Source organism: Nerophis lumbriciformis, linkage group LG32 (assembly GCF_033978685.3).
Source record: "Nerophis lumbriciformis linkage group LG32, RoL_Nlum_v2.1, whole genome shotgun sequence".
In the NCBI taxonomy this organism is placed as follows: Eukaryota; Metazoa; Chordata; class Actinopteri; order Syngnathiformes; family Syngnathidae; genus Nerophis; species Nerophis lumbriciformis.
The window spans coordinates 19,155,533-19,172,531 of NC_084579.2; the positions used below are offsets into that span (position 1 = coordinate 19,155,533).

The 16,999-nt window shown below is 40.6% G+C and overlaps 1 protein-coding gene across 1 annotated transcript in view; it reads right to left on the reverse strand.

Moving 5' to 3' along the window:
- smad7 (SMAD family member 7) overlaps positions 1-16,999 on the reverse strand; it is a 31,182-nt gene that overhangs the window by 11,035 nt on the left and 3,148 nt on the right. Inside the window, exon 3 of the mRNA XM_061927126.2 lies at positions 10,478-10,549. Within this exon, the coding sequence (XP_061783110.1) occupies positions 10,478-10,549 (72 nt within the window). The remainder of the gene's footprint in view (positions 1-10,477; positions 10,550-16,999) is intronic.

Below are 16,999 nucleotides of genomic sequence, written 5' to 3' on the forward strand. Positions count from 1 at the left end.
AGGACAAGTGGTAGAAAATGAATTATTAATCTACTTGTTCATTTACTGTTAATATCTGCTTACTTTCTCTTTTAACATGTTCTATCTACACTTCTGTTAAAATGTAATAATCGCTTATTCTTCTGTTGTTTGACACTTTACATTAGTTTTGGATGAAACCACAAATTTGGGTATCAATCCGATACCAAGTCGTTACAGGATCATGGCAGACCGGTACTTTTCAGAGGCGGTATAGTACCGAATTTGAGTCATTAGTATCGTGGTACTATACTAATACCGGTATACCGTACAACCTTAATTTTGATTCTGAAGAAATAGCGATTGCAGAAGGACCGGAATTGACGCGGTGGCGTATTTGTTTACATGTTGTGTACATTGCGTAAGTTGTTTATGTAAGTGAGTTGAACAAATAAAGCTCACGTATATCCACGCTGATGTACGTGTTGCCTCCACTTAACAGCCATAAAAAGATTATATTACGCCATATATTCATTCATACATTATATTACTTTAATTTTTTTTCACCTTAAAAAAAAAAGCTTATTTTTAAAGTGTGGCATATTTTATGTTATTTTGTAGTCGGAGTAGCAACTTTCTTGTTAATTTACGGAATCTGGCCAACTTCCTTTGTTTTCACTTCATCGAACTGCGCATGCGAGGGACGTCGAGGGGCGCGTTTACACTGGAGTCTGATAAAGATCACATTTTACTTGCAGTGTAAACAGTCGGTTGGAAAAAAAATTATATTTCGAAAAAATCGAACTTGGTCCACTTTGTCCTGTAGTGTAAACGTAGTCAAAGTTTCACAACAAAAATAGAATTGAAGCTAACTGAATTACTAGGATGAGTTTTCCTGCTCATGTCTTCTTGTTGCCGGGCAGAACTGGTGCCTCCCAAGCCCCATAAAAACAAATATGGCAGGCAAATTCCTACAATAGTAGAACATGAACAAGGAGAGACCAATTACAGGCCTTACTTGGAAGTGTTTGTTCTCCACTTTAGTTAGCAGTGCACATAAAGAAAGAGAAAAACACCATGCTAGTATGTGTTTAAGGGTCATCTAAAAGGATGGATGGATGGGGGCCAAAAAGAAGAATGGGTAAATTAAGTAAATATATTTGTAGTCGGCTAATAAAACCACAAGGATTAATTTTCCTGTTGCTAGGCAGACTTGTCTTTGCCCTCATCTTTTTTTATTTAAATAACTTGTGCTCCTGCACCTTATAGTGAAAATAAAATTAAAATAAAAAACCCCACAGGGGAGAGTTCATCTCGACACATTTATTTTGCTGTTGAAATGCTTACATTTTTTCTGCTTCATATCGGCCAATCAGTGGACTGCAGTGTGGTTAGCTCCGCCCCTTTGGGTACAATATGCTAAAGCTAACTTTGCAGCTTTAAAGGCATTTAACCAAAAATAAGGTGTTTTGGACATACAAAAATTTATTTTTGTATCACCTTTAAACAAAAAAATAGTTAGATTGATCATTAATGGATGTACATTAGCGCAGATAGCACTTTAAAGGACTTTTTAGACATAGGCTACTATACTAATTTGCATCTTTTGCAACTTGTCTGACATGTTTATGTCCTTAAAGGCATCTTAAGATGACATCGTCGTGTTTTACTTTTTTTTAAAGAGGAAGCTGGGGAAAGCCAAATAAACCCTGATGGCAGGAAAAGCCATAACAGGGGAGCGGCACACTTCGTCACTATCTGCAAAAAAAATCAGACTGACTTGCAGACATTTCTTCCAAAGAAGCATCCGGGCCAGCCGGGGCGGAGAGAGAAAGAAAGATAAGGAGCGGGAATTTTCCGACAGTGATCACATGATCTCCACGTCAGGACAGAAAGAGAAAGAGAGAGAGAGAGAGAGCATCATGCAGAAGAACATTTTGTTCCCTTGTAACACCTCCTTCCTCCTCATGTTATTATTGCAACACTTCATCATCATCATCATCATGCTGACCACACACACACACCATCCCCCGATGCCCAGATTTCCCAGGGCGACAGGACAAATAAACACTACCTCGCCGCCTGGCACCCTGCACACGGCGGCGAGCAGTGATGATGTTATCCTAAGATTATAACCTGTCTGCCACCGCTGACTCACACTTGCACCAAGACATGCCCACCCCTCTGTGGCGTTCAGGCGCCGTGGGAAATCCCAAAAAATCCGACAACTAGCAGAGCCAGTCTGGTATTTTGTTGTGATTTTTTTTCCCACGTAACTTTTGTCCGTCTACGTATTTTTTTATGCAGGGATATTTTAAATGGCCACCTGTGGGAAAAATATGATCTTAAATATGACAACAGAAGCGAAGTTCAAAACTTGGGAGCTACTAACATTTTTGCGGTATGTGCCTTAAAAACAGCAGAGCACTTTTGTCATTTATAAAATATTTGACGAGCATTTACAAAGTTGTTTCTTAAAAACAGCTGCAGGTTCTTGTCGTATAGAGGATCTTTGACAAGCTTTTTTGCAGTAGTTTCTTAAAAACAGCTGAGGTTCCCGTTGTATAGAGGATCTTTGACAAGCTTTTTTGCGGTAGTTTCTTAAAAACAGCTGCAGGTTCTTGTCGTATAGAGGATCTTTGACAAGCTTTTTTGCAGTAGTTTCTTAAAAACAGCTGAGGTTCCTGTTGTATAAAGGATCTTTGACAAGCTTTTTTGCAGTAGTTTCTTAAAAACAGCTGAAGGTTCCTGTTGTATAGAGGATCTTTGACAAGCTTTTTTGCAGTAGTTTCTTGAAAACAGCTGCAGGTTTCTGTTGTATAGAGGATCTTTGACAAGCTTTTTTGCGGTAGTTTCTTAAAAACAGCTGCAGGTTCTTGTCGTATAGAGGATCTTTGACAAGCTTTTTTGCAGTAGTTTCTTAAAAACAGCTGAAGGTTCCTGTTGTATAGAGGATCTTTGACAAGCTCTTTTGCAGTAATTTCTTAAAAACAGCTGCAGGTTCCTGTTGTATAGAGGATCTTTGACAAGCTTTTTTGTAGTAGTTTCTTAAAAACAGCTGCAGGTTCCTGTTGTATAGAAGATATTTGACAATTATTTTGCAGTAGTTTCTTAAAAACAGCTGCAGGTTCCTGTTGTATAGAATATAATTGACAATTATTTTGCAGTAATTTCTTAAAAACAGCTGCAGGTTCCTGTTGTATAGAATATAATTGACAATTATTTTGCAGTAGTTTCTTAAAAACAGCTGCAGGTTCCTGTTGTATAGTGGCTCTTTGACGATTATTTTGCAGTAGGGGCATAGACAGAGCAGAGCACTCGTCATTTGGAAGATCTCTGAATCATGTTTTTTCAGTAGATTTCTAAAAAGAGATAAAGGTTCCTGTTTTACTGAGGATCTTTGATTTTTTTTTTTGCAGTAGATTCCTAAAAACAGCTGAAGGTTCCTGTTGTATAGTAAAGTGATTCTCAAACAGTGGTATGCCAAAAAAAAATTCACTTAATTAAAGTACAGTGTTGTATTTTCCTATATTCAAACACAGTGTTACTGTTCAAAAATATTGAATATTAAAATAGAGAAACAAATGAATACTTAGACCTATTTAGTTACTGTATGTTAGTCAATATGATGGAACTTGGAGAGCCCAATTTTTTTCTGATGTGGTACTTTTTTGGAGAACCACTGATCTATATATCAGTGGATCTTTGCCTAGTATTTTGCAGCAGATTCCTAAAATCAGATGAAGGTTCCTGATATAGAGAATATATTTGACTATTTGTTTGCAGTAGATTCCTAAAAACAGATGAAGGTTCCTGTTATAGAGAATATATTTGACTATTTGTTTGCAGTGGATTCCTAAAAACAGATGAAGGTTCCCTTTGACAAGTGTTTTGCAGTAGTTGCTGAAACACAGCAGAGTACTCCTGTCATATAGAAGATCTTTGACTGACGTTTTTGCTATAGGGACTTAAAAACAGCAAAGTGCTCCTTTGACTAAAAAATGTGGCCCCCAGCAAAACTTGGTTGAATAGCCCTGCTTTTTAGAGTGTGTGTGTGAGAGAGACATAAAAATCCCCACCGCCCCTCTGGAGGACTACATGAATGAACAGGCTGCAGGGCGGAGACACACCAGGAATTGAACACGCACACACACAGCAGGAATGCGTCTACACGTATTTCCATTTCCGTCTCTATCCCGTCATGCCTTCCTCATGTCAGCATACACAGTAACAATGTTCGTCTTGTTCTGGGCGGCCCTCCAGCTCTGCATAGCTTCCAATGGGTGCCCCCTCCCCTCCTGCTAGAAAAGGTAACGCTGCTCTCATAAGAGAAGGCAAAAATGTGAGAATATTTGGCTAAAAGAAACCCAAGGCCCAGGGCCCACATTCCGTCCCCCGCCCCCCCCTCCACACTGGTCGCTGTTTTTTCGATTTGTGCAGCATAATGACACAGGGTGGAGAAAACAAGCGGACGGCCAAAAACCAAAATGAAGTCGCCTTTGCCAAGAGGCGGCTTTGGCTGCCTCGCAAAGAGAGGAAGTAGGGGGGCCGGGGGGGTAATGAGAGATCCCGGGGCCCGACTCGGAGCGGCGCCCAGGATATCGCTCTGTCTCTCTCTCTCTCTCTCTCTCGCTTGCAAATTACAGGACGCCGTGGCAAAAGCGCAGGCCTCCACCCAAAAGACGCCATCTTGCCTGCGCTTTAAGGAAATATGGAACATAATCACCAGCGTCAAAGCTTAGGTGTAAAATAAGAAGCTAACTGCAGAAACAAAGAAATAAAACAATCCATCTCTACTTTGATGACAAGCGGCGACGCTTAAGATGACGTTTCAGTTTTTTAGTTGACGGAACTTCAAGTGTTTGCTCATCTTTTATTGTGTAGAACTTGTCTGCAACTCTGTGGAGTCAACTATCTAAAGAAACGCAACACGACAAAATTGAGCTATGCCAACATAAGATTTGTATGATAACTGTTTTGTTGACGACTTCACTTCCCATGCATATTATTCTTCTTTTGTGTACTAATTGGCAAAGGAGCTGGTCATTCAATGTCTAAATACATACTCCAGCTATGCAAACACTTTTGTTTGTTGACATCGTTTGGCTTCTTAGATATTTCTACTTTCGTGTACTGCTTGGAGGTCAACTGCAGAGAAACCAAGAACACAACTAGTTTTCTGTCTAAAGAAGACCAACATGACATCAGATACAGAGAGTAAACCATGCTAATGCTAGATTTTTTTACGACATTCAATGTTTCATCATTATGTCATATTGTTTGTGTCTTGTCTAAGTAGTGCACATTTCAACCACTAGAGGCTGTTGTTTCAATTATGCTGCTTAAAGAAGTCAAGATAAGCCAATGCTTTCAGCTTTAGCCTATACATTTTTGGTCATACTTGGTATACTTTTATTTATTTATCTGCTATGCACTTGAAGTGTACTGTTTACATGAACTGACGACCAAATAAGAACCATTGAATCGAAAAAATGTAATTGATTTACATTTTTATAAAGATATTTACAGCCTATAACAATTTATCGTATATTCATCTTCTCTTGTGTACTACCTGGCTGTAACCAGCAGAGGCGCTGTTGATTCAACTCGTTAGCTATGAAAAACAAGAACAGGAGGCTCTCTAAATCTATGCTGACGCTGGATTTTTTTGTTTTGTTTTTACGACGTTTACTATCTAGCAAACTTATATTACCGCACATCCTTCTCCTCTTGTGTACTATCTGGCTTTAACCAGCAAAGGCGCTGTTGATTTAACTTGGTTGCTATCAAAACAAAAACAGGAGGCTTGCTATGGCTATGCTAAAGATGGATGTTTTGTTTTAACCGCATTTACAATTTAACAAACAATTTACCATACATTCTTCTTTTTCTTGTGTACTACCTAGCTATACCCATTGTTGATTCAACTTTGTTGCTATCAAAACAAAAACAGGTGGCTCGCTATGGCTATGCTAACGCTGGATTTTTTGTTTTGTTTTTACGATTTTCAACTTGGTTGCTATCAAAACAACACAAGAACAGGAGGCACGCTATAGCTATGCTGACGCTGGATTTTTTGTTTTGTTTTTACGACATTTACTATCTAGCTAGCATCATTTACCGTACATTCTTCTTCTCTTGTGCACTAGCTGGCTTTAACCTGCAAAGGTTATTTAACTTGGTTGCTATCAAAACAAGAACAGGAGGCTTGCTATGGCTTTGCTAAAGATGATTGTTTTGTTTTAACCGTATTTACAATTTACCATACATTTCTTATTTTTCTTGTGCACTACCTAGCTATAACCAGTAGAGAAATTGTTGATTCAACTTAGTTGCTATGAAAACAAAACAAGAACAGGAGGCTTGCTATGGCTATGCTAACGCTGGATTTTAACACTCTGCTACATTGAATTAAAATATGGACGTCTTTCACTGCTTTGAGGAAGCATGAGTTGATTAACGTGGATCCCGACTCAAACAAGTTGAAAAACTTATTCGGGTGTTACCATTTAGTGGTCCATTGTATGGAATATGTACTGTACTGTGCAATCTACTAATAAAAGTTTCAATCAATCAAATCTATTTTATGGGGTTACTGTCGCCAAAAAGCCAATTAAAAAGCCAAAAATGCTTAGAACCTGAAGTCTTGCAAACTATGCGAACGCATCATGTTCAAATGATGAAGTTTGTGCGACTTTAGAGGCCTTTCCTCCCCCCAAAAAAACATGAATACGTAAAAAACGTCAATAAAAAGATGTATGATATCAATGTCTTCTTTCTGCTTCTTCTGTGTATTTAATTTTTTTTTTTTTTTTTTTAGAAGAGGCCTCCCTGTCTTGCCTTTTCCCTCAAAGACATGAAGTCATATCCTGCCCATACCCTTTCCTCTCGCCGCTAACCCAAACAAGGCGGGAATGCCGAGAGAGACGAGGAACACTGAGGGCGCTCTGTTCAGGACTTGAGCTGGAAGTAAGTTTCCGGGAGGTACATTTTTTTTAAATATTCTGTTATAAGGGTTATGCTTTACTTCCCATCCTTAATGAATATAAACACCCCCTGAAATGGGGTCGTGGTTGCCATGACAGCCGGTTTAAGTTAATGAGCTGAGGTGCCCGGGACTAAATTTAATCCGCTGATGAGGGTTGGACCTCCTGCGGATTGAGCGGATGACTAATTGACGTCGTGACGGGCTGCAGACGGGCTGTCGAGAGAGGTGACTGGAATAAAACCGGGACTAAATTTAAACGGCGGCGTGGAGGAAGCGCCTGTGTGACAGTGGGCCGTGTGCCAGGGCTTGCACCGGGTCATTCTATCCGCCTGCCTCTATGAGCGTGTGTGTGTGTGTGTGTGTGTGTGTGTGTGTGTGTGTGTGTGTGTGTGTGTGTGTGGATATGACACCGCAGTAGACTGGATCCTTTTACGCGGCAGGCACTCCGGGTCAGTCCCCCGACGGCACCAGCAGGCATGCCACCGACCAACACGCCAATGAGCGGCTGTGTCTTTCAATTCAAGACTCCCATAGCAAATCTGCCAATTTTAGACAACTTTATTTGCTCCAGCCCACCTACGCACGTCGGCCCACGCCTGTGTCATGCCAGGCTCACAGAGATATTTGGGCCGGACGCCAGAATTTTCAAAAGCCCTCATCAATTCCAAACAGAAGTAGACGTGGGTGTTACCTGGGCTGCTTGCACATGAACTAGCATGGCACTCAGTTGAGCACAGACCTCTGCCAAAGCTGAACAATCTTAGATTGGGCCAACAGCAAATTGTAGACCTTCAGACTCCTTTTTTGAAGTTTAGGCAGGATTTACCGAGAAACGACGGAAAATGGCTGTAAAAATTAAACGTTACTGAAAGTGGACGAAATCTTTAATGCGGTTCCGTGTAGTAAAGCAGAGCGGCTCGACAGCCTAATAGAAACTTCTGAGGGAATTGTATTTTTTTTTTTTTTTTTTTAAACGTAATTCTGCTGACTATCAAAGATTTAAGCTACAGTTGCATAAAGTAGAGCACTACAACACTAATGTGGAACCCACCACCTTGAATCTTTTCATAAAAAACAAGGTGTTGTCAAAAAAGTACCAACAGAAGTGACAAAAAAAAACCTGCTCAGTGGCCTTGTGGTTAGAGTGTCCGCCCTGAGATCGGTAGGTCGTGAGTTCAAACCCCGCCCGAGTCAAACCAAAGACTATTTAAAAAAATGGGACCCATTACCTCCCTGCTTGGCAGTCAGCATCAAGGGTTGGAATTGGGGGTTAAATCACCAAAATGATTCCCGAGTGCGCCCACCGCTGCTGCTCACTGCTCCCCTCACCTCCCAGGGGGTGGAACAAGGGGATGGGTCAAATACAGAGGGTCATTTCCCCACACCCAGTGTGTGTGTGTGACCATCAGTGGTACTTTAACTTTATTTTTTTTGTGTCCTGTCCAGCTTCTCAGGCAAATCATATAGTTGATGTAGATGCCCATGTCGGCTGTTCAGATATATTTTACAAAAGAGAAGTGTAGGATACTTCTCTTGTTGCCTTATTTGTATTTGACTTTATTAAATGTATTTATATTATCATTTAGTGCAGCCGGGCCGGAGCAGGAGGGGATAGAAAGAGAAAAAAAAGAAGACAGAGGGGGAAATTGTGGGAACAAGAGACAGAGAGACAAAAACACTACTTATATATATACTTGGTACTTTAACTTTAAATACCAAAAGTCCGACTATAAGCCGCACCCACTAAATTTTAGAAAAAAAAAAAAAAAAAAAAAGTTTTTAATATATTAGCTGCATCGGACTATAAGCCGCAGATACTGTATATACACCGGTACTTTGTGATATGCGATATTAACATGAAAAGATTTTCTAAATGTTTATTTACATAACTGTTTCCAAACGGAAAAGTACAACAGCTGAACAAAAAAGTCATTGAAGTAATTTTCTCCTTTTTTATTAATGTTCAAGATGTTTATCAGGATTCTTCTCCCTTGTACTTTGTAGGCACTTTGAGATTGTATGGTCTCTTGAAGTCTACATTTTAGTACATCGTTTGATTTCTTTGTATAATTTAGCCGTTAGCGAAGAAAAATCCATAGATTAGCCGCACCTTTGTATAAGCCGCGGGGTTGAAAGCTTAAAAAAAAAGTAGCGTCTTGTAGTCCGAAAAATACGGTATTCCTGGATCTGCATTAAACTTTTGTCCCTTTACAATACCCCACCCATTTGGCAAGTTTTGAGGAGTTCTGTTAAGAGCCAATCGCTTGGTACTCCTTAGTGGAGATAATAGTTCCCAAATATTGGTCTCCATTCACAAAACGGGCACTGTGAGCCCCCTGTCAGATTCGGGGTCAACCGAAACCCACTCGATCAACACCCCCCCCTCCACTGCCCCAGAGCGCCAGTCCTCTATAGCCATCAACCCCCCCTCGCCCCGCTGTACACCCACCCGTCCCTCCTTGTTCTGCGTTCTGTTCCAAGCTGATGACGTGAGCCAGCGAGAGAGAGAGAGAGCCGCTAGCCTGGCAGGCAGCCGAGTTTGCATTTGCGCTTGTCACTGTCGCAGCTCCCTTAACTCCTTCCTACCCGTCCTGAGCGAATGAATGCAAAGTTTCAGGGTCCTTACGTTTAAAAAGCAGGGGCCACGGTCAACAAGAACTTCCCAACAACCCCCACTTGCCTCTCTGGAAGAGAACATAAAATGAAGGGGGGGGTGTGATTAAGGGAACTGGAAGGTCAGCGGCAGGCCTTCCGAGAGAGCCATGTTTCTTTTGTCAGGGCCCCAGAGGGAAGGCGCAGGGGAGGGAGGGAGGTGGCGGTGGTTGGGGTCTGGACTTGCCAGGGAAAGCATGAGGGCAGAACTGTTTCTGCCATCTTTGCTGAGCTGAGGAGACCCATTCACAAAGTTGGAGTCGACATCCCATTCAGGAACAGGGGGCGCCAATAAGGTTGGGCCTCCCCCTTTTTCAGTTCCCTGGTCTTTGATCCAAGAGTTTAAACTAGTTAGGGATGTCCCTCGCAATGGTCGTGGTTTAGCTGATTTCGAACATGCTTTACAAAGTTAGAGCATGTCTGAAAAGAAGTACTGTATAAGTTAAGTATTTGGGTTCTCGTGTTGTTCCAAACAAAGGAGCAGGGTTGAGGGTAAGGGTGGTTGTGGTGGAAATATGGGCAGTGAACACCAACTGACATAAAACAGGCTTTAAAAAAAAGCCCAGTAATGAGAACCATCTGAGCCCAGAGCAGAACTCTCTGCCTCTCTCTCGCTCGCTCGCTCATTCCGCAGCCCGCGGACACGGCGCCGGCTCAGGAGGGCTGCCAAAGGGGGGGATTAGGGGCGGAAAGCTGAGGAAGCCCCAAAACACGTCCTGCATGGGGAGATGGAAGAAAGAAAGGCGCCTGTGTCTCGCTTACTGCGGGTCTGCACATGCAGCATCTCCAAAGTCAGCCCCCCCCGCCAAACCTCACACAAAGAGCTCGACACGTTTGTCTTCCAAAGACAAGACAAGAAAAAGGTAGAAGAGTGTTTACCTGAAAGCCCCACAGGGGCCGAGTAAGTGGTTCCCCCGGTCTCACTGGATGAAGGTCCTGAGTCCGGAGAATCTGGAGAAGAGACGGAGGATTTGAATTTACAGCCATGTCTGTGCGTTAAGGGAGACAGTCGAGCAGCAGCAGCAGCTGCGGCGTCGTCAATCACCGAGCTGAAATCAATGCCTAATGAAGACGCCGACGATGAAGCTCTCAAACGTTCTGAGACAAGAGACTTTCTTACAGCCGTGATAATCACCCATAATCCACTGCTTCTGGAGAATCGTTAGCACTGCATATTTTTACTGCAAGTTGCTCGATACACAAATGTGCGGTATGAACACAAAGAGATGTAATCAGGTAATAATGTGCAATTGTCATGTTTTATACTACTTGAGGATGACAAACAGAGCTGAAAACGATCATAATGTAGATAAACTACGGCTTGAGCCCAAAGAGATTATAGTTCATAATATGTGTCAAGTTGTTTTTACTACTTTAAGATGACAAGTGGAACTGATAGAAACTCTTATGCCATTCGCTCAAACACACAAACTATGAGTTCATTATTGTAAGAAAGCATGCGGCTCAAGTGTGATGAAATAATCGACTATGCTTCAGGACTACAAATGGAACATTTCTCGCAAATCATAAAATTGGGATAGGACTATGAAAACCAGTCACAAACTTTTTTTGGTTTTTGATACACGTAACTTGCATACACCGGTAGGTGCGCATCTCGAGCACAAAGAGATACCGTATTTTCCGCACTATAAGGCGCACCGGATTATAAGGCGAACCTTCAATGAATGGCATAGTTCAAAACTTTGTTCATATATAAGGCGCACCGGACTATAAGGCGCACCTATGCATCCATTAGATGGAGCTGCGCTAAAGGGAATGTCAACAAAACAGTCAGATAGGTCAGTCAAACTTTATTAATAGATAACAAACCAGCGTTCTGACAACTCTGTTCACTCCCAAAATGAATAAACAGCTGATTTATTATTTTCCCCGAGGTAAAGTCAGTGACGTGGTGTTTTGTTTATCTTAACTTCTTCTTCTACGGGGGAAAATGAAGTTGGCGGCTGCTTACCGTAGAAGAAGAAGCGCTTCTTCTTCTACAGGGGAAAAAGAAGTTGGCGGCTGTTTACCGTAGTTGCGAGAACTAAACTTTATGAAAATGAAGTTTAGGTTTGTTGTGGCTCAATATTGGTCCATATATAAGGCGCACCGGATTATAAGGCGCACAGTCAGCTTTTGAGAAAATTGGAGGTTTTTAGGTGCACCTTATAGTGCGGAAAATACGCTAATTGAAACAGGTAATGTGTGCAGCTATAATGGTTTGACATGTTTAGGAAATACAATCAACTGCACACAGATCAGTTTCATACTGCGTTAAATAACCTGAATAGACAGAAATTTGAATGCAACATTTTGAAAACGACAACTAGGGTAAGTGTGTGGCTCGAGCGCAAAGAGATAATGGGATTAGGTAATGTTTGCGACACTTATTTTATACTTTAAGATGAAAACTGATAAAAGCGATGTAATATGTTTACTGAAAGAAACGTTTTGAAAACAACACATAAGGCATGCCTGCGGCTCGAGCACAAAGAGATGATGGAAACAGGTAATAATGCATATGTTTTTTTTCCTACTTGACTAATACAAATTAGGCTAGAAGGTACTAAAGACAGAGCCAGGCTTCGCTGCCGTGTGGCACCTCAACCCGGCGCTTCCTGCGGTTGCGCTAACGAGCCGCACGGGCAAACAGCCCCTTTTGGCCGGCCCGCCACGCTTTCATTGGCTGCCAACGGCCTTGCCTGGGTCGCCCGGGCAACAGTTCACAGCTGACCACAGGGTTGAGGAGAGGAGGGAGGGAGGGTCTACACACTGCATGGATTATATCCCACCACCAGAGCTGAAACAAGGTGGCGATTTACATCAAGGCTGCTTTTAATGCTGCATCGAAGAGAGGCCGTGACACGGGCGACCTCACTTCCTGCTCCATAAATCAGTCGCCGTAAAGATTCGCTGCTTCCTGGTGACTTTTATTTACGACAGGGGTGACCTTCTTCTGGTTAAGCAAACGAATATCAAACAAAATAGAACTGGAAGACCCAGAAAAAATGCACTCGATTGTTTATGAATGTTATTGGCATTTGCGCTAGTGCTACAGAAAATATGGCTGCCTGAGGTTATGGTGGTCGCCACTGTCCTATTAATACACCCTTCAGTGTAAATTCTCTCTTCCTCATGATTGCAATAGCAGCTGAGTCCTAACAAATGGCGGAAAAGTGTGACAAATGATTTAGAGGCTAGCTAGCTAACTAGCAAGTGAGGTAACCGTCTCCTGTGTCGCTCCCACGCCAATTGAGGATCTTTTTCGGCAGGACTTGCATAACCGCTTCCTGCAGCCAGCTTCCTATTTACTTCCTTATTTTGCTTTGGCCGCAGGGATGCTGCTGGTTTTCTAACTCTGACTTTTTCTTCCAGCCAATAGGAGGCGAGGAGAAGGATAAAGGGGGCGGGGCTGGTTGCACTATGGAGCCACAGCTGCAGCTGCAATGACTTCCTATTGTTTCCACTCACTGAAAGCCACTTTCTCCTTTTTTTTTTTTTGCTGGCGGGCCCGAGCCAGCTGGTCGTCTGGCGTGGGGTCATTGTTTGAACCCGGAGCACTGACAGACGCGACTAAATGAGCCCCCCCCCCCCCCCCACCGCCCACCTCTACTCATCCCCATCACTGTGTAGCTTAGTTACACCAAGCAGTTTTGCAATTTTGTACAATTTTTAGCATCCCCATGGTTAAAGTTGTTAAGAGCATCGATATAACTTTTTATACCTGTGCAACTCAAGCGCGAAGAGATGATGGAAACAGTAAATTACTACAACTACTACTTTTTTCTTCAAAATGATGACTTTTGCCTCGTAAAGTAGCATTTTTTTCTTGTAAAATTATAACTTAAATTACTATTTTTTCCAATAAAATGTTTACCTATTCTTCAATGGATGCCAATTGACATGTCATATAACATATGAATAAATACCATCTCCTAATATAAAATAATTAATGTAATATGACTTTATTCCAGTAAAATTATCTAAACAAATTATATTTTTTCCATGAAATTACTACATAGGCTACTCTTGTAATGATATGCCTTTATCCTCATACTATTTATTACAAGTGTACGTTTAATGCTTGCAAATTTTTACTTGTACAATACGTCATTTTTCATGTAAAAGTTTTACTTCATTTTCCTAAAATGCATTATCCAATAAGCATCCAAGTATCATAATTGTTATTACCAATATTTTTTCAGCATTCTAATTGGTTAAAATGGTCAAAGGCGTCAACGTAACCTTATATAAATGCGGCAAAAGTGCGAAGAGATGACGGAAACTACGACTGTCCCTGGTAAGATGAAGACATTTTTTTCCCCTCATCAAATTGAAATTTTATTCCAGTCAAATTCTAAATAAAGTTGTATAACGCTTTAAAACAACTTGTATAACTTCATCTCGAGTGCAACGAGATGAAACTACAACTTTCCCTTGCAAAAAGACATGTTTTCCCCCATCAAATTGCAATTTTATCCATGTCAAATTACGAATTAACTTTATGAACGATATACCTTTTACTGTAAAATTACTTTTTTATTTACCTAAAAGTACGACTTTTTATCATGACCCAGCAGTTCAGTTTTGTACAATATTTTCTTGAGTATTTCCATTAGTTAAAGTTGTAAAACGCATTGAAATAACAGCGTTTAACTGTGGCTCGAGTGCGAAGAGATAAGGGAAACTACAACTTTCCCTTGCAATATAATGACATGTTTTTCCTCATCCTGTCAAATTACAAATGTACTCTAATGAAATAAATACATTTTACGACAAAATAACTACTTTATTCTAGTAAAAGCACGGCTTTGTATTATGACCCCTTAGTTATAGTTGTGAAACACATTAAAATAACCTTAATAACTGTGACTCGAGTGCGAAGAGATAAGGGAAACTACAACTTTCCCTTGCAATATAATGTTTTTCCTCATTCTGTCAAATTACAAATGTACTCTAATGAAATAAATAAATTTTACTTCAAAATAACTACTTTATTCTACTAAAAGTCCATCCATCCATTTTCTACCGCTTGTCCCTTTTGGGCTTTTTATTATGACCCAGCAGTTCAGTGTTGTACAATATTTTGAGTTAGTTAAAGTAGTAAAACGCATTGAAATAACAGCATTTAACTGTGGCTCAAGTGCGAATAGATGAGGGAAACTACAACTTTCCCTTGCAATATAATGACATTTTTTTCCTCATCCTGTCAAATTACAAATGTACTCTAATGAAATAAATACATTTTACGACAAAATAACTACTTTATTCTACTAAAAGTACGGCTTTGTATTATGACCCCTCAGTTAAAGTTGTAAAACACATTAAAATAACCTTAATAACTGTGACTCGAGTGCGAAGAGATAAGGGAAACTACAACTATCCCTTGCAATAAAATTATATGTTTTTCCTCATTCTGTCAAATTACAAATGTACTCTAATGAAAGAAAGAAATTTTACTACAGAATAACTACTTTATTCTACTAAAAGTCCATCCATCCATCCATTTTCTACCGCTTGTCCCTTTTGGGCTTTTTATTATGACCCAGCAGTTCAGTGTTGTACAATATTTTGAGCTAGTTAAAGTGGTAAAAAGCATTGAAATAACAGCATTTAACTGTGGCTCGAGTGCGAATAGATAAGGGAAACTACAACTTTCCCTTGCAATATAGTGAATTTTTTTTCCTCATCAAATTGCAATGTTATTCCTGTCAAATTACAAATGTACTCTAATGAAATAAATACATTTTACTACAAAATAACTAATTTATTCTACTAAAAGTATGGCTTTTTTATCATGACCCCTCAGTTAAAGTTGTAAAACACATGAAAATAATCTTAATAACTGACTCGAGTGCAAAGAGATGATGGAAACAGCTAATGTGTGCAACAAATCATTTTGTGTACCTTATCTAGCACTGTTCTTTAGGTATCAAAAAGTGCTACAGTAGCAACTAGAGTCTTTAAAAAACCCAAACAGAAAGTCATAAATAACATTGCCAAAGAAGTTAAATGCAGTTTGTTGATGCCAGCTTGCACCACTAGGTGGAAAGCGCTGCACAAAAGGTGACACTTGTGTGGCGCTCCTGAAATGTAACACCCGTCACAAGCGACTTCACAGGCGACGATGACATAACCCGCTGCGGCTCTCTGGCACCGACGTGACAACCGGCGTCTGGCGCGGGCGGCAGCCAACAAACAAACACAACAAGGATGCAAAAAGAAGCGTTGCATCACGCCGCCGCCGGCTGGGTAAGACGCTAAAACAGTCCCATCTTAAAAAATGTATCCAAAAACAGAGACCCCCTCCACACTTCAGTGCTAATAAGTGGAGGACAGACAAACATGGAGGCTGCGATCACAGCAAGCTGGCCGGCAGCCACACTAGAAGTGCATAGACAGCCGGTCTCAATGTCTCTGCACTGTGCTGCCATAAATCACAACATAACATGGAGCTGCTTCCTGCACATGGACTGTGAGTATGTATGTATGTGTATATGTATGTGTGCACAAGACCTGCACATACTAATGACCACATTCCAGCCAGAAGACGCTGTTTTTAAGACAGAAATGGATGGAAACGTGGCTGTGTTTTGGCACTAGGGAGTCTGACACGACCATTTATTAAGACGACACTGTTATAGCAACCACAACAACAGTGGTGGAAAAGCAGCGTTTGTGTTGATAACAAGTCTACAGCAACACGACACTATATAACGCTTACATATGTTCAACTTTGTGCACACATGCCAGGCGATCAGTCAATTACAATTGAGTAAAAATTGGACTTCACTCCTGTAAAATAAGCGACCATTACTCACAAAATAGTAACTGTGATTCAGGTGAATTACAAAGTTTTCTGAAAAAGTTACAAATGTTCTTATTACAACCTCTTCTGGAACGTTTTGTCTCATAAAATCATAACTTTCTCATATTACAACTGAGACTGCATTTTAGTTTTTTGTCTGATTACTATTGCTTATGTTATTTCTGTCGAATTACAACTTTCCCCACTAAAATTCTGACTTTATTCTTGTAAAATTACAACATTATTCTCATACACCCCCCTTCCCCCCCCAAAAATAAATTCTCGGAACATTCCAACTTTTTTCTCAGGAATAACTACAATGTTTGCATAAAATGACTCATTCTAGCTATGACACAACAACTGATGGTATTATTGAGGTTATAAACTAACTTTTGTAACATTATAGGGTAAAATTGCGCCTTTTTTCTCATAATAGACAATTTTTTTCCCTCGTAATATTACGCTTTTTCCATGTAAAATTGCATATTTTTCACGGGAAAATTACAACGTATAGTCCTGAAATTGACTTGTCTCGTACTAGGGCTGCAGCTATCAATTATTATAGTACATAGTTATAGGCATAGTTTGTACGA